The following is a 27,142-nucleotide window of genomic DNA, read 5'->3' as shown; positions in this document are numbered from 1 at the left end:
TTAATGGGACTCAATCCTGATATAATCTTGAAATGAATAGTGGGAATCCTCTTGGTCATGTGATTGTCCCATCCAGTATGCAATCCTATCAATCAGAACACAATGTTATTTTAAAGAAAACATATACACAAAGAAGAATAATGTTTATCTGTCTTTCTGTTCATTTGTCCTTTAAGATCTTTTGAAACCTTGAAATTATTAGATTGTGCTTTTCAAGGAAATGTATCTGAGCTGGATCCAGATTGGCGCACCTCATATTGATCTTTAAATAAAATGGCATTAGCGATCTGGCTCACCTCTGGCGCACCGGCAACACTCGTTTGGTATAGCCACCGAGACGGATCTTGCTAGCCGCTGAACCTATATGGTTGTCCTTTACATAGGTAACTCTGCATAGGCCCAGGGAAAGTTTATAACTATTTTTGGGGATGGTACCACCATCCTCCCAAAAGAAATCGCCCCTAGAAAAAAGTTACCCCCCTAGAATTTTTTTATAACTTTTGAAGAAAAAAAACAAAATTTAAATTTGAATGGGTTGACTCAGAAGCGAAAATAACCCTCTTCCAAAGCTTGACTGTAAAGGAGAACCATATTGGTTGAGCATTTAGCGAGATACTTCCCTACACACAGAAAGACATCCTGTTACTGTTATGTAAGGATTACTTACTTTTTTCTGAATTTTCTAGTTTTTTTGAGACAATTTGAAAATTTTTGAAGAAAGCCAGAAAAAATTCCAAATTGTCTTGAACCTAGTAAAAAAACAACTTAATATAGAAAAAAAATCAACAATATAAATTTTTTTTTTGAGAGACAAAAGGGGGACAATGGGCTGTTTATTACACTAGTCCCCAATGTTTTACTACAACGTTTTCCTATTCGTTGGCGTAACAACTTTAGGGACTTCAGTTAATTTTGATTGGATCTTTCATTAAGTTAAGTGTTCAATCGATTCAACCACTAGTTTTAATCACTTGAAGGGGTAATTTTACAATCAACTACATAATTTTACCCGCAACCCAAAATCAACTAAGTCAATTATCTAAAGTATAAGCATTAATAATAATTTGTGTTATACTGTTACTTTGTACACATCAATCAACCTAACCCTACAAATTTCTTTTCTACATTAAAAATACACAAAACTACCTCTTCTGTGGATTACAATAAGTGATTAAAGCGTTTGGACACTTAACCGAATGATTCAATCAATTAAAATTCAATTGAAGTCCCCAAAAATATAAAGCAACAAATAAGAAATTGGTATTAAAAAAAACTCTGGGAATTAGTGTAATAAACACTCCTTTTCTCTGATTTTAAAGAAGGCGATAAATGTCTAAAAAAGTCACAAAAATAAAAAAAATTTACGCAATAAGAAGACTTACCAGCCACAACTTCGAGTTGGAATAAAATTTCAACCTAAATTATATTTTTTACATCATATTTTCTATTTACTCAAAGACAGATAAATACAAAGACAAACATAGATACATAAGTACATTTAGACATGATACAGACAGATGTATTTATAGACATATATACTTACCGACAGACAGAGGGACACAAATACAAACCGACAGACACACATACATAAATAAAACAGACAAACGAACAGACATACACAAAGACACACATAGAGACATACAGACAGACTGACAAAGTAATAAGCTTTTTTACTAATAAACTTTTTTTAGTAAGATGTGCAGTCCTTCTAATTCGAGCAATACTCGAAAGACAGACATACATACAGACAGACGGACAGACACAACAGCAGGCAGAGAGCAAAATAGACAGACAGATAGACAGTCATAGAGACAAAGGTAATTACAGATCAGCTTCTAACTTACTTTAGCCGCAAGTTTTGTAAGATGTGCCGTCCTTCTAATCTGAGCAATATCATCAAAAGCGAGACCAAGGATCATGTTAACCAAAGTTATGGTCATGATCATAACAAAACCAATAAAAACAATAACAGCGGCCACAGCGTCTTCATCTGGTAACTACGATTATAATAAAAAAATAAGAAAAGTGGGTAATTTTCAGAGTCAAATGCGCAAATTACGAGCAATTATAAATTATCTTTTATCGCGGATAGTGAAATAAAAAATCCAGTTTTGATAGCTCCCAGGAGCCGAAGGCACGGGCCCGAAAATCTTTTTATGGTTTTTATATGGGACAGCAGAAAGTGTCATAAGTGACGTCATAAAAATATGTCTAAAAAGAAAGGATGAGAGGAAAAGTTAGAAAGGAGATCCCTAAAAAAGAGATGGATAATAGACGTATTATTATTTCACATAAGACACTTTTCTCTGTCCCATTTTAATATTGAATATTCCCTACAATATGATACGACAAAATATCCGATTTTTTCAGTTAGGAATAAAACCGATTCTAATTCAGCGGAAAATAATCGGACTCGAAGTCTCATGTATACTTACAGCTTCATCGCCATGGAAAAGGTCTCCAAATTCAAATTCACCGAGTGCCATCACCATGGCTTTTAACAGGGCCCAGGGGAAGGTGTGGAATGCATTCTAAACAAGGATGACAATATCTAGCTATAAAAGCAAAGCACAGCCGGAAGACAAACGAACATTAACTTACTTCGCTGATTCGCCTTTAAATCCTTATTAAAAAAATAAATAAATAGGATAATTTCATAACATAATTTTTTTTACAAAACAAGTAAAAAAATAAATATTTTCTGAATGGACATACAGATTTTTTGCTAATGACTACTGAGTTGCTACACTTTCTAAATTTTACACAGCTGTCATCACAGGAATCATCATGTCTATTTGAACAATTTTAAATGTAGATAGAACAATTTTTACATGGACTCAGACTTACCAAATGTCCAAACGAAGCATAGAATCCGAATGAGAAAGCAATGATGAAGACAGGTAAGATAGTGCAGAGCTTCAATACTGTCCATAGGATTTCATTAAACATCAACACATAGATTCCAATGTGGGGGATAAACCTAAACATAATAAGTAGATTACAGTATAATTTTAATATCATAATTTGATATAATACAAAGTAGAACGATAAAGTAACACTCGTATAATAACCCCCTCCTCCATCCACGATCCAGTACCCAACCATTCAGTAAATCTTAATGAAACTTTGTGGAAACATGTAAAAAGTGAATTTATTTCATTTCTGAAAATTTCAGCCGACTATCTTGAATAGGAGTCGAGAAAATCATGAAATCTAGGAATTGAACTAGCAACCCAATCAATAAGGGAATTCAATAAAACTCTATAGAAGTATGCAGAATTTAAACTTACTTAATCCCTGAAAATTTCAGTCATCTATTTTGAAAATGAGCTGAGAAATAGTTTATCTCTGACAGATAGACTAATGGACAGGTAAACGAACATTTCACTACTAAAAGATATTGTTATACTTACTGTATAAATCTTAGAAGACTCATCCAAGAAAAAGTTAGAAGTAGAGCTCGAATTTGACGATTCCAGGTCTGAGAGGAATAATAATTAAATTATTTAAAGCAAAGGTTTTATGCATATACTGTTATTCCGGGTTCATGAAAGGATAGTTAAAAGCTTTAATTTTGACATGTTGGAATATTCCTATTGAATAAAAACTTTAATTGGGGTTTCTATCGTAGTGTCAACCATGTAGGATTTCTTAATTAAAGGTCTAAAAAAAGTAAAACATAGCATAAAACCACTCCTTTGTTTAAGCTTTCATAAAATAGAGGAGTTATCGAATTCTTTAGCTACATACAAAAATAATTTGTATAATTTGTGTCTTTTTGACTTCCACAAAGCGTTTGATTCTTACTTTTGCATTATTTTTATGAAAATTCAATTATTTAGAAAGGTTTATATTTCGTAACACAAAACTGAAAATTTGAAAACAGGAAGTATTTAAAACGGCACAGATAGACAAACAAACATTCTACTTCTTTTAAAATAAAAACGAAATGCTACTCCTACTGCTACGGAAAATGTCACGTGTGACGTCATGAAAATACGTCTAAAAGGAAGGATAAGAGGAGAAGTGGGAAAGGAAACCCTGAAAAAAAGATAGGTTTAGACGTATTTTTATTACGTCACACTTGACACTTTCCGTATCTCAATGAACCTACCTCTCCTGTATGTGAGTTGGAAAGAAATGAAGAGAAAAACATCAAGATAAGAAGAAACAAAATAATTACATTTGTAAATCTCATATACCATCGGTTTACTCGGACCTTAAAGAAATGGTATAAAAACATATTTAAATTTTAAAAAATATTTTACAAACAGAGAGAAAGGGGGTTTCTTAGAGCCACATTGAAAATGATTAAGCCTGTATATATTAAAGTACACTGTAAAGCTACCCCTCTTCTAAAAACAAGGTGCAGAGGGGGCGGGGGGTCATTAACTCCTCCCTGCCCTTAATTTTAGTTTTTTTTTCCAGTGATGATTTATCTTAGGAGGGTGGTGATACCCTCCTGCAAAATAGTTATAAACCTTCCAAAGCAGAAAGACAGACAGTAGGCATTCTGTTATTTTTAAATAAGGTTTCCTGAATATTAATTACCTACCTTAGATTGAAAAAGTAGAATTTCAATGAAGAGAAGAATAGCACCAAAGAAAAACATGAATGCCAGAAGTATGATCATTGCCGCGTTATCTTCATATCTTAAACAAGGATCACAACATCCATAAGTAGCGAAGCTCAAAAATGTGTATCGATCTAGCACCCAAACTAATAAGCAAATCTTTATGAAACTTGGTAGAAATATGTGAAATGTGAACTAATTCAATCCCTGTCAATGTCAGCCGTCTATCTTGAAAAAGAGCCGAGAAAATCATGTTTCCCCCAAAAGTTTCGGAAAGACGTACATACGGACATTTCAAATTATAGAGTAGCTTCGCTACAAAAAATGATAATCATGAGAAGCGCCCTAGAAACAAATTAATAACATGAAAACAAGGATGATAACATCCATTAGTAGCGAAGCATAAAAGTTATGAATCGATCTAGCACCCCATCTAATAAGCAAAACTTTATGAAACTTTATGTAAAATGTGAACTTATTCTATCCCTGTTAATGTCAGCCGTCTATATTGAATAGGAACCGAGAAAATCATGTTTTTTCCCCGAAAACGTTTCAGACAGACGTACATACGGACATCTAAAATTATAGAGTAGCTTCCCTACTAAAAAGGATAATTATAAGTGGTGCCCTAGAAACAAACTAATAACATGAAAACAGTAGCGAAGCTCAAAAAGTATGGATGGACATCCAGAAAAAAATAAATTATAAGCAGATGTTCAGTTGTCATGACAATAAAAAGAAAGAGAAAGAAAATACAAAAAATCTTAAATAAAATCAGGATACCTTTAAAACTAAGGTTTATGTCTTTTGAAGCATGATGGACAAACAGACAGACAAATAATTTATAGAGTAGATGTGCATATGTTATAGGAATCTCTGGCAGCAATCGAATAAATCCCGATTCCCCCCTAGCTTTACAGACTGGCTGACTAACAGGCATTGTCTGAAACCCGCATTTCCCCGGAAAAAGGTACAATGATTAAAATACTATAATACTACATACCTAAAAATAGAAGATGAATTAACTTGTTTATTTGTTTGATTCTTTTCTAATTTATATAAAGATTCATCTCCCTAGAAAATTTAATATATTAAATATTTTTAAATACATAAATTGAATAGATCTATATTAAAACCAGCTTCAAGTGACCTATTCCTGTATATTGTATTTTTTTTTATTTGTGTCTAGTGCTTTTACTCAAAGTGCTAACCTAGAAATAACTCCGACCCTTATTTTGAAATAAATTTAATATAACGGATGGAAGGCTATTTGTTTATTATGCCTAACCCCTGCAGGGGAACCTTTATAACACTGCTTGACTATGCAGTATTTTATTAATTGCCTTGTATTATAGACAGCTTTCCGCAGATATTAAATAAATGGTGGTTGGAAGAAATACAGACAGTAGGTAGTCATAACTTATGGATGGTGTCATACTAGTTTTTACCTGGGTAGAGGGTGGAAGGAAGAAATAGATAGATAGGTAGTCATAACTTATGGATGGTGTCATACTAGTTTTTACCTGGGTAGAGGGTGGTTGGAAGAAATAGAGACAGTAAGTGGTCATAACTTATGGATGGTGTCATACTAGTTTTTACCTGGGTAGAGGGTGGTTGGAAGAAATAGAGACAGTAAGTGGTCATAACTTATGGATGGTGTCATACTAGTTTTTACCTGGGTAGAGGGTGGTTGGAAGAAATACAGACAGTAAGTAGTCATAACTTATGGATGGTGTCATACTAGTTTTTACCTGGGTAGAGGGTGGTTGGAAGAAATAGAGACAGTAAGTGGTCATAACTTATGGATGGTGTCATACTAGTTTTTACCTGGGTAGAGGGTGGTTGGAAGAAATACAAACAGTAGGTGGTCATAACTTATGGATGGTGTCATACTAGTTTTTACCTGGGTAGAGGGTGGTTGGAAGAAATAGAGACAGTAAGTGGTCATAACTTATGGATGGTGTCATACTAGTTTTTACCTGGGTAGAGGGTGGTTGGAAGAAATAGAGACAGTAAGTGGTCATAACTTATGGATGGTGTCATACTAGTTTTTACCTGGGTAGAGGGTGGTTGGAAGAAATAGAGACAGTAAGTGGTCATAACTTATGGATGGTGTCATACTAGTTTTTACCTGGGTAGAGGGTGGTTGGAAGAAATAGAGACAGTAAGTGGTCATAACTTATGGATGGTGTCATACTAGTTTTTACCTGGGTAGAGGGTGGTTGGAAGAAATAGAGACAGTAGGTGGTCATAACAATGAGGAATATTACATACATTAATGCCTACGACAAGAATAATTTGAATAATAAACAAGGATGACAACATTTATTATCATTTTATGCACTTCTTTATAAATTTTCAACTTTTTTTGACCACTGAACATGTGCTTTATATGAGTAACTTTGTCCATTTGCAAATCCATGGTTTATTTTTTACTTTGCTATTTGTATTATTACCCTTTACATTGAGCCTCCAGTAAGTCTTTATTTATCATGCTTTAAATTACATAAATATTTTTAAAAGCGAAGCTTTTCTATAATCAGGTCCCGTCCGTCCGTAACAATTAGCTCTTATTTTAGACATGTTAGAATTGTCCTATCGATTTCTGTACGATCATTCCTATAATAAATAGTAAGGTACGATTTAGAAAGCATAGCAACTCTATAATCGTTACCTGATTGGCCTTACGTCCATTTTAATGATTACCGCATATTTCATCATTTCAACTGAATATATGCTTTATAACTAACGTTGTCCAATGCTTATTTTGCTTAACTACTATACATGTAGTAATACTTGACTTTAAAAACACTGTATTTATAATCTCAATGAAAAAAAAGATAATGACCTCAAAATTTTAAAATGATTAGCTAAAAGGAAATTTATATTATTAACAACATAATTATTTGCAGTGAAAAAATTACGTCTTAGGAAAGGAATGTTTTAAAATGTGTATAATCCTTATATAAAAGTAAAAGGATGTCTGAGAGTTTGTCTGTTTGTACAATAAGATCTAGCTAACCGCTTAACCGATATGGTTCTCTTTTACAATGTAGCTTATCATAGGCCCTTGAAAGACTTATAACTATTTTTATGCAGTGTATCACCACCCTCCCAAGAAAAATCTCCCCTAGAAAAAAGCAGTAAAGTTTTTTGTCTAAAGCTAAAGATCTAAACGAATATTGTCTCAATATTTCCAATTTATTTCAGAGAGGGGTTGATGGAAAACGCCAGGGAGGGAGGGGAAATTGGGCTGTTTATTACACTAGCCCCCAAAGTTTCAAACTATCATTTTCCTATTCGTTGGCTAAACAACTTTTGATTGTTTGTTTAACTGAGTGTCCTACGTTTCAACCACTAATTGTAGTCTACAGAAGGGATAATTTTGTGTACAATCATTGGGGTTATATATCAGTTTATCAGCCATTGTCTTTTCCCCTTAGATACTTGCATTGTGCACCGCCCATATATCTCTACCTGCATTACTAGATATGGAAGCAGACGATCCCATCTTAACCTAAATAATATTATTTATAATTTATTAAAATGTTCTTCTGTAGGCTATTATTATTATTACTATGAACAAAGAAATTTATAAAAGATACGACTATTTTTAACTTGCTAAAAACTAAACAAGGCTGACCATCATTGTTTGAACAAACAGACAAAGTAAGTTAAAAAGCAGATGTTCAGTTGTAATGACAAAGAAAAGAAAGAGAGATAATATGCAAAAAATAAAAAATTATGTCTTTTGAATCATGACCGACATACAGGCGGACAAAATGTATAGATTGGATGCGAATATGCCAAAAGAATCTCAACTTAAAATATAAATTGTCTATCATTAACAGGAGCTAAGAAAATTTACATTTTGCCCATAGCGTTACGGACTGGCTGGCGTTAAGAAAAATTTAATTATAGAGTAGCTAGTTGGTCCGTCAAAATGTTATTAAATGTAAAATAAATAGTTGGGGCTAACCAAAGCTCCAAGATGGATTAGTGCAAAGTCACTAGTAGATAAAAATAAAGTAACAGGATGTCTGTCTGTTTGTAACGAAGAACCTCGCTAACTGCTGAACCGATATGGGTCTTTTTTTTTATAGAATTACTTCTTATAGGTCCTGGGAAGGTTTTTAAAACTATTTTGAAGGAGGGTACCACCACCCCTTTTTGAGAAAAAAAATGGGTTATCAAATTCAACTCCTCCTCAAGTTCCCCTAGAGGCCTCTAGGGGCGTAACCGCTTTTAACCCTTTACAGTCGGGCCCCTTGCCGCACCTTAATCGGTCGGGGGGGGGGGGGGGCGTTCAACGCCCCCCCATTATTATCTCAGTGCAAGTCCCCTGTTTGATAATGAATTTCCGACCTTTTAAAAGTCTAAGTCAATTTTCGCTTCCTTCACCCTTTTATTTAACAACCTTTGTTTTTAGGTCATTTTTTTCCTTAAAAAATTTCAAACAGCTGTAATTTTCTTATTTTTGAAGCTAGAAGAAAATTTTTTTTCCAGAAAATGTTTATCTTTATGTAAATTTTACATTAGAAATATCAAAATATAAATTTTAGCGGCCGCCGCTGTACCTGGCAGCTGCCAGCCGTCGCAGTCGGCGGTCGGTGGGAAAACGGCTAATGAAATTTTAATACGTTATGTAGACATGTAAGAAAAGCTTAAGTTTAAAACTTGAAGTCTCTAAGTCAAAAATTGCGCCACAGGAGCCTTTTAAAGATTTCTGGAGACCTGAGGATCAAACCTGGAACCTGAAAGTGACTTAAACACCTGTATATCATATCAGGATGTACTACTAGAGGATATTTTAGTATTTTAGTATGATAAAATGCTTTGTTTTAGTCAAAAAAATATTTTTGCTCTTTACCTGGATGACCCTGCCAGGTTTGCTGGCATCCTGTGCCCGCCAGGATGGAGATATTAAAAAAATTCCAACTCTTATGTGTGATACCCAAACTTAAAAAGTCACGCAGTTTGGGCTCTTTATCTTTCACACACAGAAAATGAGATAGAAAAAACCGGAGGGGGAGGGGGGGGCGTTCAACGCCCCCCCCCCAACCGTTAAGGGTTAATGTATGAAATTATAAATGTTCTATTTAATTTCCTGTCATGTTTTCTTATCTTTAAAACAAATAAGTTTTTGTGTACTTAAAATTATTTAAACAAGTATGAAAACATCCATGAAAAACATAAAAATATAAGTCAAATGTTATAAGCTTGTGACTGCTGCACTACTTATAGACATTATTATCCTTGTGTTTACACCAAGGAGGGAGGGGACATTGGACTCTAAATTACACTGGTACCCAAAGTTTTATACTCTTATTTTTGACTCATAAGCCATGTCTAATGTATTGAATTTTAATTGGTTGGTTTTAAACTACAAAGTATTGTATGATTTTTAAAAAAAAAATCAACAATTTTAATTTACAGAAACATTAATATTGTCTATCATAATTGGGTACTTACATCAATTTATTGTCCATTGTCTTATCCCTTAAACTCCCTGGTTTCTACTTACTCAATTTCCTTCTTTGAAGAGTGGTGGCATAACAACTCCAACTGGTCATTGTGAACCATCTGCATCAACGGATTGTTTGGTATCCTAAAAAAGCAGTTTCATTCAAAGTGGCTAGTCAAGCACAGTAACCTCCCCCCCCCCCCCCTATTTTTAAATGAATTGATAATTTGAGGAGAGGTGGTGGGTAGTAAATTGTTTATTAGATTATCACTTAAAGGAAGCCTGCAAGAAATACACCGCTTTAACTGCTGAAAGACTGCCACAAGTAGACCAAATACCCCAAATTTGAAGCCTTCAGCTTTTATAACAAAAAAGTTCTAGGCATTTTAAATGACATTTTATGTACAATGACAGTTTTGAAAGAATCTCAATGCTCATGGTGAAAACTTTGAAACTAAACTACGTAGCCTAGAAACAAAATTATAAGCATATTTTTGTCATAAATTTAGGTTTCCAGTAACTAATTATATTTTTACAATAAAAAAACCCATTTTTATAGTCAAAATCATTAAAAAAATTAAGTTTAACTTGTGTTGTACCGAGTGTACTGTAGCCAATCAGAAGGCTGTATCAGCTTAACTACCAATCACAGCTGAGATTGTATTAGTTTCCCCCTTTGTTTTCACTATGATTGTCGTTTAAAAATGCAATTTAAATCGAATTTTTTTCCATAGATTTTGACTATGAAATGTGGTGTTTTTATTGTAAAAATGTAATCAGTTACCGGCAATCTAAGTTTCTGACAAAGATAAGGTTATAATTTTGTGTCTAGGCGACGTAATTTAATATTGTTTTTTCTTTTATAAGCATTGGAAATTTTTCAAAAATTTCATTGTACATAAAATGCTATTTGAAATGCCTAGAACTTTTTTGATATTGAAGCTGAAGGCTTTAAATTTGGGGTATTGGGTCTACTTGTGGCAGTCTTTCAGCAGTTAAAGCGTGGTATTTCTTTCAGGCGTCCTTTAAGGATAGATTAGGTGTTATTGGTTACATGTTAGCTCCGCAGTTATAGGTACCAAATAGTTACGGCCCGATAGGCATCAACGAATTGGGGAGGACTCGCATGACAGTTTGAAGAAAAGCACTTCTAAGCATAGAGGATTACGGACTTACGGACACGAAATAGAACAGATTCGGTACCTTACTTTTAGTTGCTCTAAGGGCATTTCTTTAGGAAGGGAGTAGGTGCCATCCTCCAAAATAGTGCCAAACTTTCCCTGGACCTATGAGAAGCTTCACTGTGAAGGAGAACTATATCGTCTCAGTAGCTAAAGAGATCCTTCATTACACAAAGACATCCGGCTACTTTTATATAGGGTTATGCAATCTGTACCTTTTAATACATTGATAATAAGATGTATTATCCTCTAGATGTTCAAATGCCTCTTTCCCTGGCACATAGTCAAGTATCACTTCTGCTACCTCTCTAGAAAAAAATACTGTTAATGGCAAAGCTTCTCTATAAAACATACATTGCATTGTAAATCTGTCCGTTTGACAGTCCATGTCCTAAATTTAACAATTTATTGTCCATGCAGTCTCTAATGCTATTGGCCAGTCTAGAATACAATATAGGGATCTTGAGGGATAATCCTCAATTATGATAAACAAGACTACCCCTTTTTCAAAATAAAATTGTTGGTTGAAAAGTTTAAACACTACTTTTTGACACTAACCAATTAAAATACAATTAGGTACCCTAAGCTTTTTACCCAACGGGTATTATATAACTTTGAAGACCAATGTAATTTACAGTCAAAAGTCCCCTTTACTCAATGATTAAACTAAACAAAAACCTATAATAATTTACTTTTGTTTGCTTGAGATGGCTACTTCCAGGGAGTTTCTTTCTCTATGATCCAACAATGAAAACTCTGCCTTTCTATTTAGTAACAGCTTTGCAACCTTAATATTAACAAGGATGACAATATCCATAAAAGGTGAGCTCTGAAACGATAGGACAAAAGTACATTAATTCTTGTAGAGTGTCAGAACTGAATAAGCAAAATATGAATTTATAAGTTCTGACAAAATTGTATGTAAATTTAGTGCAAAACTTCTTTAAAGTTGTTGTCAAAAAAAGTTGAATGGACACACGGACTTTCTTGTAACGATTATAGAGTTGTTACGCTTTCTAAGTCATACCTAACTGTTATATGAATCATCATGCAGAGTTTAAATTAAATAGGACAATTCTAACATGTATCAATTAACGAAAAGAGCTAACAGTTACGGACGGACCGACCATACTTGTAGAAAAGCTTCGCTTTTAACAAGTATATATAAGTTTATAGAAAAGACAAACTACCTGCCCCAAGAAAAAGAGACAATTTTGGTCAACTGTCAAATTTTTTTGTTTATTTGTAGGAGTTTGGCTATTTTATACTTCCGACACTATACAAATCGGTACGGGGTCCCCGTCTTATGGGAAAAGTTACATATTCCGTTATATATTTATTATACAATATTCCCTATATTCTTTTACTTTAATATCTTAACAATGAAAATTTAGTCTTTCTATTTAGTAACAGCTTAGCAACCTTAATAACAAGGATTTAAACAGTTTATATTGGTTGCTGGGTAGCCCACCAGAATGGATGTATAGGGTCCCCCGCAGGAGTTAGTCGGCATAGGAAATAAACTAACTAACCCCTCGTTATTTTTTTATTTATTTTAAAATAAGACTGAAGATTTTTAGTGCTTTACAGGAGAGAAAGCACCAAATAATCTTATTAGAAGCGTAGTTGCTATATTGCCTGTGCGTCCGTATGTACGTATTATACCTCTGGATGTCCATACTGTGCTGCTAGATGTAGGGGTGTTGTGAGCTTTGGATCATTGACCACCTTCATTGGGGGGCAGATCTCACACTCCCCGCGAGAGTGCACTGGTTTATGAACTAAATAATATATTAAAATAAATAATTTTCAAAAAATATTGTCTACGAAAAATCTTCCAATTTATTTGAAAAATCGTTAAATCAAATTTTATTTGTAACTTTAACTTTTTTGTACATATTTTGTAATTAAAAGCTTTAAAATTATGATCTAAGTTAATATTGTGACCTAGAAATATAATCCTCTATTCAATAATTCAAAATTTCCGTCCGTCAGTCTGTCTGTAAGAAACGGCATTGGTGAAAACGAAAATTTGTCAGCTGCTATTTAGGATAGACGGCTGAAATGTTTTGTGTAGGTTGTCTGTTTGTCTATCGTTATCATCGCTACTTATAAATGTTGCCTTCCTTTTTAGTATTTATAATACTAACAGTTACACCCCTAGAGGCCTCAAAGGAAACATAAAATGTTTTCTTTTCAATCTATTTAAAGATCAGCTGTTTACCAAAAATATCCCCTTTTTTGATTTTTAGTTATTTCTCTTGGGAGAAATGTAGTACCTTTCCCCAAAATAACCGTAAACCTGCCCAGGACCTATGGGAAGCTATACTGTAAAGAAGAACCATATCGGTTTAGCGGTCAGCAAGATCCTTCGTTACACCCAGACACTCTTTTACTTTATTAGAAGGATAAGTTGATGGGCAACCTAAGTAGTGTATTTTTAATTCTTACTTTCAGTTTTAGGGTATGGCTGAATAGGAACTCCATTGTCGAGTAAGATTTCTACACATCTAAAAAAGAACAAAACAAAAATAAATATACATAGATGATTTAGATGCATACCATCTAAATCAGCCAATTGGAAACCGCTGGCGGTGAAACCTGGCCATATTCTTGGTTAGAAAGTGTACTAATTTTAGTAAAAAAAGACAGTTATTTTTTTCATTTAATTTGTGTACTGAGTCAGCTATAAATAATTTTTAAAAAAGACAGTTATTTTTTTTATTGACACAACCCAATCTTTCTTGATTTTGTATAATTTTTGAGAAACACGATTCCAGTGACGTCATATTTTTCTTTCCCGAAAAAGGGAAGGAGGGAAGAAAAAAAGAGATGGGAGAAAAGGGGGTTTTCCCCATCTCTTTTGAAGAGATTTTCTTCCCCCCTTCCCTTTTTCGGGAAAGAAAAATATGACGTCACTGGAATCGTGTTCCTCAAAAATTATACAAAATCGGGAAAGATTGGGTTGTGTCTTTTTTATTTCATTCGTGTGATGAATCAGATATAAATAATCGAATTTCAAAGTGTATGAGTAAATTACATTAATTTTTTTGAAATGTTATATATTGAAGGAAATAAATGCATGTTTTATGAAATTTGTTATTTCATAAAACACTTTAAATAGGACACCCTGTACATATTGATTCTCTTATAATCTAATTATAATGACCAATTAAGTATTTTTAAAAAGAATTTAAACTTAACTTATGATAAATTCATTCGCTTTAACTAATTTTCAAGGATCAACCAAAGATTTAGGAACGTAAAAGAATTTTTTTAATTTATAAAAATAAAATTATGAAGAAGAAAACAGAACCCTCTGAAAAATTACAATTCTTTCAACTTCCCTCCCTCCCCCATACCCCTAAAAAATTGCTTGGATAGGTTTACCTGTAACTACCAGAGATAGCAGCACAGTCAAGAACATCATACTTGTCTTTATTTTGCTGCTGGGTCTAAATAGATTTAATATATCAAACCAATTATAAATAGGATGATGTAATTATAAAACATTTGGTTTTCAAAAATCAAAAATTGGTATAATGGACATAGGGACTTTTTAGTATTTAATAGATTTGATTTGCTTTCTTAATTGAACTGTTACAAAAATCAACGGATAGGATAAATGTATCCGTTACAGATTGACATACCCTACATTCAGGACAGCTATGCTTTTAAATACTCTACCTTACATCCTTCATTGACCAATAGTTCAAGGCAATCTGGTTTGTCATACAAAGCAGCTATAATAATAAAAATATAATGAGTAAATTAATTCTAATTAATTCTATAAAATAAATTTTTAGATCTAGATCCCTAATTATAAATTGGACCAAAAAACCACAGTGGTAGCGGGACAAAGTGTCAAAAAAATCAGCCCTGTGACGTCATAAAAATGAGAGAGATGAGAGGAGAAGTAACAAAACAAAAATATTAATGTAAGCTGTGAATAGCAGAATTTCTTAAGATAACACTAACTTTGTGGAATAAATCATATGTAACTAAACATCTGCTAAAATTACTTTTTAATTTTATCGGATTATTTTGTCTGACAGTCCATCTAAAGTTATAAATGTATTAAAATATACCTTTGTAATACAGAAGCTACACTACAAAAGCGTTACCTAAATGTGCGGGAGAGTGATCAAGATTATTTCTATCAATAATAAGATGTGGAGAGTGTTTAACCAACTTTTTCAGAACTCTATCATGGCCATGTCTAAATTTTAATAGAAAATAATTAGAAAGTGAAACAGCCAGAGAATGGGGAGGGAACAATTTATCTTCTTTAATCTTTTAAAACTAATCTCTGTTTATTGTAGCTTTTTTATTTGTTTGGAACGGGGGAGGGGGCTTGGTGTGAAGTGGAAATCATACAATATTCTCAATTTCTCCCAAATTAAATCCGACTCACAGTGCGTATGAAGGTGCTTTGACTTTTGTGTCAGAACCTAAATTGGGACATAGTGCATTTCATTACCATAGGTTGGGTAACTTTATTTCACTTTTCAATAAAATATAAAATGCAGCCGTTTTTGAGAAAATTAGATTTGAAAATTTCAAGTTCAATTTTCATCCACTAGGAGTTACCGCATAATCATGACAAGAAAAGCAAAGATTATATATTTAAAATTTTGAACAACTTTGCTTTTATAAAGTCTGTAATAAAACCTCTTTATATATGATTTATTTAAGGCTTAATTTTCGTGACCTTAGCAAAGCAACTGATAAAAATGGTCATGAATCAACTCACTTCAGAAGTTAACTAACCTAGGGTAATGAAATGCAATGTCCCAATTTAGGTTCTGACACAAAAGTCAAAGCACCTTCGAACGCACTGTGGACTATGACAGATTGATATCTCAGGGGATAGTTGATTACAACGTAATCGATTCTTTTCCAGCAGAAATTAACCGAATTCGAAACAATACTGTAATAATAAAATATCAAAACTTTGCAGTCTCCGCAGATAGCAAAATGAAAAGGATTAATAACAGTTTTTTTGTGGCCCCGAGGGAAGAAAGACCTTTGACAATTAAACTGGTATTGATCTTATGATTTGGACATTATCATTTGTAGAAGATTGTCTATAATATGATACATTACTTTTCAGTATGATTCAGAACCGTTTTAAATCCAGCGGATATCATACGATTTGGAAGCCATACTGAAAATATTATTAGAATTTACCTGGCGGCTACATGACAAGCATTGTTACCCCACTTATCCTGCCAATCAATTCTTATAATAAAGTAAGTGGTTGTCTGTCTATATGTTTATCTGTTTGTCTGTCTGTCTGTTTGTACTTAAGGATCTCGATTAACAGGTATGGTTCTTCTTTACAGGGTAGCTTCTTATAGGTCCTGAAAAGGGTCCTACCCCAAACGTAGGAGTCCCAAACGTCGGAGTGGACAAACGCAAGAGTCCCAAACGCAGGAGTCCTAAACGTCGGAGTGGACAAACATAGGAGTGGGAAAAACGTCGGAGTGGACAAACGTCGGAGTAGACATGGCTTAAGTAAAACGCAGGAGTGTCTGCTATTTTAATAATATGACAATTTTGAAATTTTTTTTATACCCCTGTCTACAATATAATGGTTATGGCTGCAGCGCTCGGCTCCCTAGCCTGCCTAGCCGCAGCGCTCGGCCCCCTGGCCTATAACCTAACCTAACCTAACTAAGAAAAATAAGGGGACCGAGGGAGGGGGGCGGGGGGGATTGTATAAAAAATAAAAATTGAAAAAAAAATTCAAAATTGAAAAAAAAATCTAAATTGAAAAAAAATCAAAAGAAAAAGAAAAATTAAAATCGAAAAAATTTTTTGGGACTCCTGCGTTTGTCCACTCCGACGTTTGTCCCAAAAATCCTACGTTTGTCCACTCCGACGTTTGTACCACTCCTGCGTTTGTCCCACTCCGACGTTTGGGACTCCTGCGTTTGTCCACTCCGATGTTTTTCCACTCCTACGTTTGTCGTGGAACCCTGAAAAGGTTTTATTTTTTTTTCTCAGGGATCTAAAGGGATAAGACCATGGCCAAAGAATTATGGTGTACATCCAAAAATTGATGATACACATAATTATATCTTCTGAAATTTACAATTATTGGTTGAAACGTTTGGACACTTTACTTAATAAACCAACCAATAAAAATCAAATAAAAGTTCCCAGAGTTGTTAAGCTAACAAATAAGAAAACGTTATTAAACGTTGGGGACTAGTGTCATAAACAGTTTGTTGTCATTCCTCTCTGTACTTTTTAGTAATAAATTAATCAAAAAATTGAAAGCCAAAAGACAATTCCAATTTATTAATTTTGCAGTCAGTAAAGTCAGTTTTTGTATAAAAGCTTTGCTTAAAAATAATTATGAATACAATTATTATAAATTTCCTTGATTAAAATATTAATGCCAGCATCGATCAATAAACTTAAACATTCCAGAAAACCCTAAAAATAACATATGATGTTTTTGAAAATTTAATATGAGCAAAAATTGGACAAAATTAATATTTTATTTCTTATTTGAATTAAAGATTTTCAACAAATTATGCCTAAATATTTTTTTTTAAGTATGTTATAATTAGTATCGAGTATTACTCGATTATAAAAATTTAAATAAAATTTGATTTGACTGACCGTCCGTCCGTAGTAACTCTATTGGGGAATGGCGAATTTTATGGCTCCTATTTAAGATACCAATTGAAAATTTGAAGCTTTACAAAGCGTCTTAAAAAATCAGCCATGTGACGTCGTATAAATGAAGGATTATACATCTCTTTATTAGGGGTTTTCTCTCCCACTTCTCCTCTCATCCCTGATTTTTATGACGTCACATGGCTGATTTTTTGAGACACTTTGTACAGCTTCGAAAGTTTCGGTAAAGATTCTCTGTAAAATAGAGCATTATATAAGAAAGGATGGATAGACGTACAGACGGAAATACCACAATCAAAAATTTGCTGCGCTATCAAAACTATTCTTACATGCTTTGCAGCAATGTGAAGGACAGACTGACCGTTCTCATCCAGAGAGGACAGCATTTCTTTTATGCTTCTTTCTTTCAACAAAATCTAAAACAAATATTAAGTCATTTGAATTTTTAGCAATTTCTCTAAAGCAATAAACCCACCCCCCTATATTTAAAAAAAATAAACTCAGAGTTAGGTAAAGAAACCATAGGCAAAAGAAAAATATACCTCTTTCCTTATTTTCAAAAAATATGAACAAATACAGTGTGTTTTTTTTATGAGAACTTTTTTGAAAGCAGTTTTACCCCAATTATAGTTATCAGAATTTAATGATTAATGGCTTATTTTCTTTGTTTTTTTAAGGCAATTAATAGAACAACAACAAAATATTTCAGTTTTTATTTAAAAAGTACAGTAAAATCTAAATTTCAAAACTTAGGTGTCAACATATAAAAATGGTTTTAGCGCATTTTTCTTAAAAAAATTGATTTTCTGTAGTCGACTTTGGGGGGCCAGTACTCCCTCCCTGGTTGAGATATGACCTTCAAACCTTGATATTTTCTAGTACATGTCCCTAATGGTATCTGTATACATTTTTAGCTCTATATCTCAACTTTGAAGTGTTTAGCAGCCATTCTTGCAAAAGGTTGATTATTTGAGCATAAGAAAAATGCGCTAAAACCATTTTTAGATGTTGACACCTAAGTTTTGAATTTGAGATTTTACTGTACTTTTTAAATAAAAACTGAAATATTTTTTGTTGTTCTATTAATTGCCTTAAAAAACGAAGAAAATAAGCCATTAATCATTAAATTCTGATAACTATAAGTGGGGTAAAATTGCTTTCAAAAAAGTTCTCATAAAAAAAACACACTGTATAATCATATTATTTTCAAAAAAGAAAGGGTGCACTGCTAGGCACTTGAAGAAAAACGCCTTGTTTTTAGTTATTTTTTGAGGATCTTCAGTAAACAATGGAATTATTATCAATTCCCAAGAAGTAAGGTATAATCAACAAGCGAAATAAATCTAAAATAATATTTTGCGGACAGATGTAAAGGTCGTCAATTCTTCAAGTGTTGGCCCCCAACGACAAATGAAATTATGTATAGGTTGCGTGATTTATTTGTGAATTAATTTCGTTGTTATAAGCTGCCAATTCCCTTACTCTAACAATAGGTGCTACTAAATTATAATTTATAACATTTTCCGATATTGCCTCAAAACCGATTAATATCCGCTGGATTAGAACCGGTTCTAAGCCATAATTTAAATCATGTATTGTATCGTATTATAGACAGTTTGATACGAATATACAAAGTTACATACATAATATTAAAACTAGTTTTGTTTGCCCTTGCCTTCGGCAGCTCGGGGCTATTAAAACTAGTTTTAATTATATAATTGTATATCTTTATATCCGCGTAAAGTTGTTCATAATAGAATGCTATAAATAACTATTCCACCTTAAGCATATCAATGTTGTTCTTCTCCACAATACGATGAAGAATATTTTCCGGATACTCATCACCCCACCCTGTTAACAACTCAATAACCTTAATTACAATTACAAAATCATTAAAATCTTAATATAGCGGCTGCGACACAGCATCTAGAGGGTCTGAATTTGAATGACAAATAAAAGAGATAGAAAATAGCCCAAAATCTAGCAAAGGCTTAATTTTTCTAATTAAAAATTGCTGAAGGTCTTAGCCGAAGAATTGATATTTTGTAGTTTGGACTTTAATAAAGCATTTGATAGGTTATACTCATAAATATAAAATGCACAAATTTTAATGGATAAGCCAATGAATGATAAATTAATATAACTCTCAAATGACACTATACGAACAAAAAATAATAATATAATTTCTTCTATTTTTGAACAAACAAATCCAAATTCTATAAAAAATTAACTAAAATTTTGAGCCAACTGATAATATAGCATGGCTATGAAACTTCGGGTACCAGTCTGACCGTAAGGTACGCCAAATGGGTAATTGTATTTATCAGGTGCTGTTAAAGATTAATGTTTATACATATTTTCATGTGCCTATACTTTTCAACAAATAATTTCAATCTACCGAATGGGTAATATTGGTTATCCTTATTTGAAAGTGATTTTGCTGACATTAATTAAAACTAAATCCGACCTTTGTGTGGCTTTTGATGACAGCAAGAACTATGGGGGTACATTTTCTGTGGTCTTTTATCTTAGTGTTGGCACCTCTAAAAAAAGATAAATTAAAATAATTATTAAAACAAGGATGACAACATATTCATAAGTAGCGAAGCTCAAAATTATGAATGGATATCGGGAAAATATTTACTATAGAGCAGTGTCATACAATAAACATAAAACTTGATGAAGAGGAAAATCACTTAAACTTTAAAATCACGTAAAATTAAAAAGTTTTAAATTTAAGCCAATAAAAAATAGTGTTTTTGTATGTGACCAATCAAAGAAAAATTATACAAGAACATACAAAAGTTCAATTATAGTGTAGCTCCGTTACTAAAAACATGTTTCTTACTTTTCTAGAAGCAGTTTTACAATCTCATCATAACCTCTAAAACTTGCTATGTGCAATGGCGTCTCAGATAGATTGTTGGTTTGATCTACAGTCAAGTTTTTTTTAGTTTTAAAAAGCATAATAAAGATAATACTTTCATGATTAAACTAATTTTATAGGAGTTAATTAAAGACAACTTATTAAATTATTAGAGTATAACACCAGAGGGGGAAGGGGTAAAATAACTGTATTTTCCTATCCCAATGACCTTTCGCCGGCTCCCAATTGGGTCTTTGAAAATCAACCAATATTAATTTGAAAAGTAAGGAGGTAGTTATCTGTATATACATCTATACTAAAGATCTGATATAATAATTATCGTTGAGGTTTCGTGATTTCTATATGCATACATCCCAATGTCATAAAAATACTTTCATAAATGTTTTGTAGACACATTTGAAACTGGTGATAGCGTTTAAAAAATGTCGACATACTGGCCTACCATTCGTCAGTTTTATTTTATGACGTCATATTTTAGGCACTATCATAAGTGTCAACACATTTCATTAATATAAAAAAGAAGGAAAATTATGAAAATGAACAAAGAAAGTTAACGAATTCTTTTTAGCACCACTAATTTTCAATTAATTCAAGAGTCACTTTGAGAGCTATTTTATTGTTTAAAAACTTTCCTACAGGTGATTCAGGAAGAGTGTTTAAATGCTGTTTAAATATCTGGTATTTGTCAATTATAGTGCGCACAACTGTCAGCTGATTATTCCTTGCTGCGCTATGCAGGGCTAGCTCCCCGTCACAATTAAATGTATGGATCTAAAAATACAGGTTGCTTTTAATATTATCAATATTTGTATGGTATAATTCACCAATAATTATAATATTAGTATTCATAAAACAATAGAGATAATTTGGAGACAATATTATCTAAATCTGCCAATAGGATAACAATTGAAAGAATTGTGTACAGATTTTGGAAGGAAAAGGCTTAATATTTTTATTATTTTGTTTGCATATTCAGTCATCTATAAAAAGTCGCATTTCTTTTCCTGCGTAAATTATATCATGTAAAAAAATTCCTAAATAAATTTTAAAAACTTCAAATACAAAATTAAAAAACACACCATTTCATAATTTTTTAAATGTTGAATTTTCTCCAATAAAAATAAAACTATTTCTTCAGACTCTCCATCTAAAATTAGCAATAATATTACAGCCTTTTCCAGTATGGCTTCAAAACCGATTAATATCAGCTGGATAAAAACCGGTTCTTAGACATGCTGAAAAATAATGTAGAGCATCGAATTACAGACAATTTTCTGCGAATTTTAAGATAAAAATTATAAAATCAATACCAGTTTTGTTAACCACTCGGGACTAACAAAACTGGTTTAATCTTATCATTTTTCATTTTAATATACGAGGAAAACTGTCTATAATACGATGCGATAAATAAGTATTAAAAATGAAAACAATGTGAACATCAATAAGTAGCGAAGCACAAAAAATGAAATTAAAATGAAAAAAAAATCTATGGAAATTGGTAATTTTACTTGACAAAAACGGCAATCTGTGTTAAAATTCCCCTGTAGCGTTACTAACTGACGGACTACCAGACGGACAGACAAATTAAATTGTAGAGTATCTTTGTTGTTAAAAGGAGAACAAAAGTTTTACCTACGGCTGCATGAAGTACTGAATTATTTCTGTTATCTTTAATAGTTATAAGATCATCTAACTCTGTAGGTCGCAACTCCCAAATAGTTTGCAAAATCTGAAATTAAAAGGTACACAACTATCATCTTATAAGTTTAATAATAGTTATTTCTCGCATCGTACTATAAACAGCTTTCCGCGGATATAGAATGTACAATTATAAGATCAAAACTAGTTTTTTTAGCCCCGAGATGCCGAAGGCACGGGCTAAAAAACTAGTTTTAATCTTATGATTGTACATTTTTATATTCGTAGAAAGCTGGATATAATACGATGCTAGACATAGTTTTTTCGTATGGATGAGAACCGGTTGCTATCCACCGGATTCGAATGAATACGAGAAAATTGTATTTAAATTTGTTGCAAGACTGCTTAAATACAGGATACTATCTAGGACATTTTAAGACTTGATTATAGAGATGCTTCTCTTTTAATATTAAAACTTTTCCTTTTAAAGGTTTAAATATATAGGAAAATTTTAATATGCACTTATTAACGATAAACGCCTGTTAGCCCGAGCCTTCGGCCCCTCGCGGCTAACAAAACTGGATTTAAACATACAATTATTCATTTTAATATCCACGGAAAGTTGTCTATAATACGATGCGATAAACGACTATCATATCACCTTTAAATTTCCTCTCTCAGCTAAATGATGAATAATTGTGCTTTCTTCACAACATTTCCTTAATAATTGGAACATTTTTAAAACCAAGCTTTTCTATAATTAGGGTCGGTTCGTCCACACGCCCGACTTGGTAGCTCAATTATTTAATTCAAACCAGTTGGAATTGTCATATCGATTTCAAACTTTGCATGATGCTTTCTAAAACAATTAGATAAAATTTAGGAAGTGTATCATCTCTATAAACAAGTCCAAAAAATGTAAGTATGTCCTAAAACTGTATCCTTGTTTTTAAGAAGTTTTGTTACGAATTATGTTTAGACTTATAAATTAATATTCTGCTTATTCAGTTCGGACACTACAAGTGTTAATGTTCGTTAGTTCTACCGTTTCAGAGCTTTACTTGTTTGGATATTTTCATCCTTGTTTCAAATTATCTTACAGGATTTTAAACGAATAATGACATCTATAAAAGCGAGGCCTAACTAATCAGAAAGTTAGACAAACGAACAATAAGACCTATAGAGTAACAATGCATGTAATATTTTAAGATTTTTTTATGAAGATGCTTCGTCTATGACATTATACCTAATGGTCATAGGAATTATTATTGTAAAAATTAACTAGAATATTTTCTGTAAAAAGTTCAAAAATAGTTCAAATACTTACATTTTAAGATCTTGATTTGAATCATTTTTAAGCATTAATTCCACTTTTCTATCATCACCAGTTAAGACAGCAGTGTGAAATATATCCTATAATATTACAAAGTAGTAAGATTTTTTTTTTGTCTGAAGCTAAAGAAATGTAATCTATATGAGGAAATGAGTAGACAATGGACTGTAAATCAGACTGGTGCGCAAAGTTTTGAACTACATAATCTTATTTGTTGGCTCAAAAACTTTGGGCTTTTCTATTAAATTTTTATTGGTTGATTCCTAACAAGCAGTGTTCCAACTTTTCAACCAATTATTTTAATCTATAACAGGCTTAGTTTTATTTGTCATTATCGGGAATAATTATAAATTATTGCCCATCCCTAAGAATCCTTGAATTTGTATGTCTTACAGTCAAATACATTTCAATTAATCCGCTTTAAACAAACACAAATCAACATAAAAGCAAACAATTATAATCTTAAAATTTAATATTTCATGGTCAACTTAAAAAGACTTTCAAGGTGATTTAGAGTATTTAATTTCAAGTTGTTTAAAGTAATTCATTTCAAGTTAATTTAACGTAATGTCCAGTATGGCTTCGAAACCGATTAATGTCCGCTGGATTACAGCCGGATCACAGTCTCACTAAAAAATCATGTATAGCATCTAATTATATAAAAATTTTCCACGAATATTAAAATAAATATCATAAAATACATATCAGTTTTGTCAGAATAGGGCTAGGCCTTAAATTTAATTCCTATTAATAAAGTTCACAAGGAAGTACTTTCCACCAAAACTATATCGGTTCAGTGGTCAGCGAGATCTTAATCTATAGACAGACAGACATCTTGTTACTTAAGGATAAAAACTTACTTTAGGATCAGGTGGCTCTTTGTTGCATTTTTCTTGAAAATTTTCTTCTTTTATATCAAGTCTTTCTAAAAAATATAATAAATTTGATCCTTTCCCCAAAGTGGCCATTGAGCACTGACCCCCCTTCCCTTATTTTTACTATCTATGATACAAAGTAGAATGATGTCTGTCCGTCCGTCTGTGTGTCTGTCTGTCCGTCTGTCTGTCCGTCTGTCTGTCCGTCTGTCTGTTCGTCTGTCTGTCCGTCTGTCCATCCCTTAAGATCTCGGTAACTACTGAACCGATTCTACTCTTCAAGGTAATATACCTACTGGTCCTGTGGTGGTTTTAGGCTATTTAGGCCCCCAAAAATAAAAAAATCCCCCCTATTTTTTTTTGCTAAAGATTTCCTTGGTCCTTTTACGAATTTTTTTTTTTGATCACCTCTTGGGGCAAAGCCCCTAGAGGCTAGGGGCGAAGCCGCTAGTGTAATTCAATAGAATAAACAAACCTTGTATTTCATGTCCAAGCATAAATCTGAAACCATTTTCTTCCAAAAACTTCAATATAACTGGTTTATCCCTAAAAAATACAATAATTATAAAAATATTTTTTTTCAATTGCTATCAATGAAAAATGTAATACTTTACTTGTGGATATTCTTAATACTATGTATGACCAATAAGCAATCCTTATACAAAAGTAACAGGATGAGTGTCTGTCTGTAGCTTAAAATCTCAAACACATCTGAACCAATATGGTTTACCTTCATAGTCAAGATCCTGCAGGTCCAGGTAAGATTTATAACTAGGTATATAAGAGAAGGGTCCCTTCTTACCCTCCAAAGTAAAATAGCAACATGAATATTTTTTTGTTACTTCAAAAAATAATGAAATCGAAAGTGATGTGTATACCAGGGGCGTCCAAGCTTTTTTATTTGGGGGGCGTAAAATTTTTTTTAAGGGGGGTAATCACCCCTTTACCCAAAAATTTCCCTAAAACCCTCTTCCCTTGTTTCTTTCCTTCTTACCCACTTCCCTTCCGATACATCAAAAATAACAAGTTTTTCGCCAACTCTACGCCAAAAAATACTTAATTTTCGGCGATTTCAAATTGAATTAATTGGCTGAATTTCAGCACCAGGGTTATAACTTATAACTTACTTTGTCCGTCCGTTTTTTTCTTGATATTTTACCTTTTTCCCTACTCTGATACTTATTTTTGTCATTTTTAAAAGCGAAGCTTTTCTATAATTAGGGTCGGTTCGTACGTCCGTCCGTCCGAGACGGATAGCTTTTTCGTTAATTTGGGCATGTTAGAATTGTCCTATCAATTTCAGACTTGGCATGTTGATTCCTGTGGTAGATAGGTACGATTTAGAAAGCGTAGCAACTCTATAATCGGTACCAGAATGTCCATTTTAAACATGTTGATTTTTAACTGTTTTAACAACAAATTTTTAAGTGATCTAATTATCCGATTGTTCTGATTTTTGGTATATTGATTTCTGGGACAACAAAGTACAATATTATAAGCAACTCTATAATCAAATCCTAAAAATGTAAGTATGTCCGTAAACATTATCCTGTATCAAGAAGTTTTTCAACAAATTTACTCACAATTTTGCTTTGATTCTTATTCATTTATATTCTGATTATTCAGTTCTGACACTAAACAAGTGTTAATGTCGGTTTGTCCTACCTTTTCAGAGCTTCTTTTTATGGATGTTGTCATCCTTGTTGACTGATAAACAAATATTCTTTAAACCCCACCTGACTATTGAATAAATTTCTTGTAGCTTGTCCTCATCTAAAGGTGTTCGTTCTTGGTTATTATTGATGAGGTTTGTCAGCCCATCAAGGTCATCTTTCTCACAATGCTGATAAGATATATATTGTGATGGATTCTTGCAAAACCTGATAAAATATTTCTCCCAGCTGGATAATATAACGATATATTTTGACATTATCCTATTCCAATCACTTGCCATGGAGGGCTATATTAGCAACCTAACATGACGACAAAAATTCCCTAGTTAGAACCAGTTATAAGCCATACTGAAAAATCATGTATTGTATCATATTTGGCTATATTTAACATAAAAAAATAATACTGCTGAAAGAATAGTCCTACCTCTTTTAATATTTGATAGAAGTCATATTTGACACTGTCTAGCGGATACCAAATTGTCACCACTGTCGATTTTCTTTGATTTGGCATTTTTATCCTGAGAATTATTTCATGCAAAATTTAATGTCCTTACATAAAAGTAAAAAGATGTTTGTAGCTTAAGATCCTGCTAACTGCATGAACTAAAAGGTTGCAAAGCTTCTTCTGAAGGTAACAATTATTGGTTTAAAAGTTTGGATGCCACTAGTTCTACATCAACCAATGACAATTCTCTAAAAGTACCCAATTTTTATGCCAACGAATAAAATAGCGTGGGTACCAGTGTAATTTAAAGCACAGTGTCCCCAACCTTCATGTCAACGCCCCAAAAGGCATCTAGGGGCGTAGTCGCAAGTGCTGGATATAGTTTTACATAGTTTTTATATAATTAAAAAAGATCCAAAATC

General features: G+C 32.6%; 1 protein-coding gene across 1 annotated transcript; it reads right to left on the bottom strand.

Annotated features, from left to right (window-relative positions):
- Positions 1–26,797, bottom strand: LOC145304440 (transient receptor potential cation channel subfamily A member 1 homolog). The gene is made up of 35 exons (XM_080146320.1): positions 26,700–26,797; positions 26,339–26,445; positions 25,078–25,148; positions 24,588–24,652; positions 23,722–23,807; positions 23,056–23,113; positions 22,389–22,485; positions 21,836–21,903; positions 21,395–21,527; positions 20,718–20,808; positions 20,337–20,412; positions 19,650–19,739; positions 18,199–18,285; positions 17,608–17,662; positions 16,409–16,448; positions 15,343–15,437; positions 14,906–14,961; positions 14,609–14,673; positions 13,670–13,728; positions 12,884–12,999; positions 11,911–12,005; positions 11,434–11,526; positions 10,098–10,181; positions 8,051–8,090; positions 6,781–6,855; positions 5,577–5,647; positions 4,556–4,652; positions 4,115–4,219; positions 3,414–3,481; positions 2,848–2,980; positions 2,436–2,531; positions 1,845–1,997; positions 1,383–1,416; positions 668–749; positions 1–85 (listed from the first exon to the last, which is right to left on the bottom strand). The coding sequence occupies exons 1-35, from the start codon at positions 26,784–26,786 to the stop codon at positions 1–3; spliced, it is 2,913 nt and encodes a 970-aa protein (XP_080002446.1). The 5' UTR covers positions 26,787–26,797.
- Positions 26,798–27,142: the final 345 nt, after the last annotated feature.

The sequence above is a fragment of the Acartia tonsa genome, chromosome 13, assembly GCF_053477335.1.
Source record: "Acartia tonsa isolate MP-2025a chromosome 13, ASM5347733v1, whole genome shotgun sequence".
NCBI classification, from domain to species: Eukaryota; Metazoa; Arthropoda; class Copepoda; order Calanoida; family Acartiidae; genus Acartia; species Acartia tonsa.
The sequence above is the reverse complement of the archived record's forward strand: the minus strand, read 5'-3'. Positions and strand labels throughout refer to the sequence as shown.

Excerpts from the sequence above, each read along its gene's own strand:
- LOC145304440 (XM_080146320.1), bottom strand. The coding sequence starts at position 26,786 with ATGCCAAATCAAAGAAAATCGACAGTGGTGACAATTTGGTATCCGCTA. Across the intron at positions 24,653-25,077 it reads GCTTGGACATGAAATACAAG|AAAGACTTGATATAAAAGAA; the intron begins GTTTGTTTATTC and ends TATATTTTTTAG. Across the intron at positions 2,532-2,847 it reads ATGCTTCGTTTGGACATTTG|AATGCATTCCACACCTTCCC; the intron begins GTAAGTCTGAGT and ends ATCCTTGTTTAG.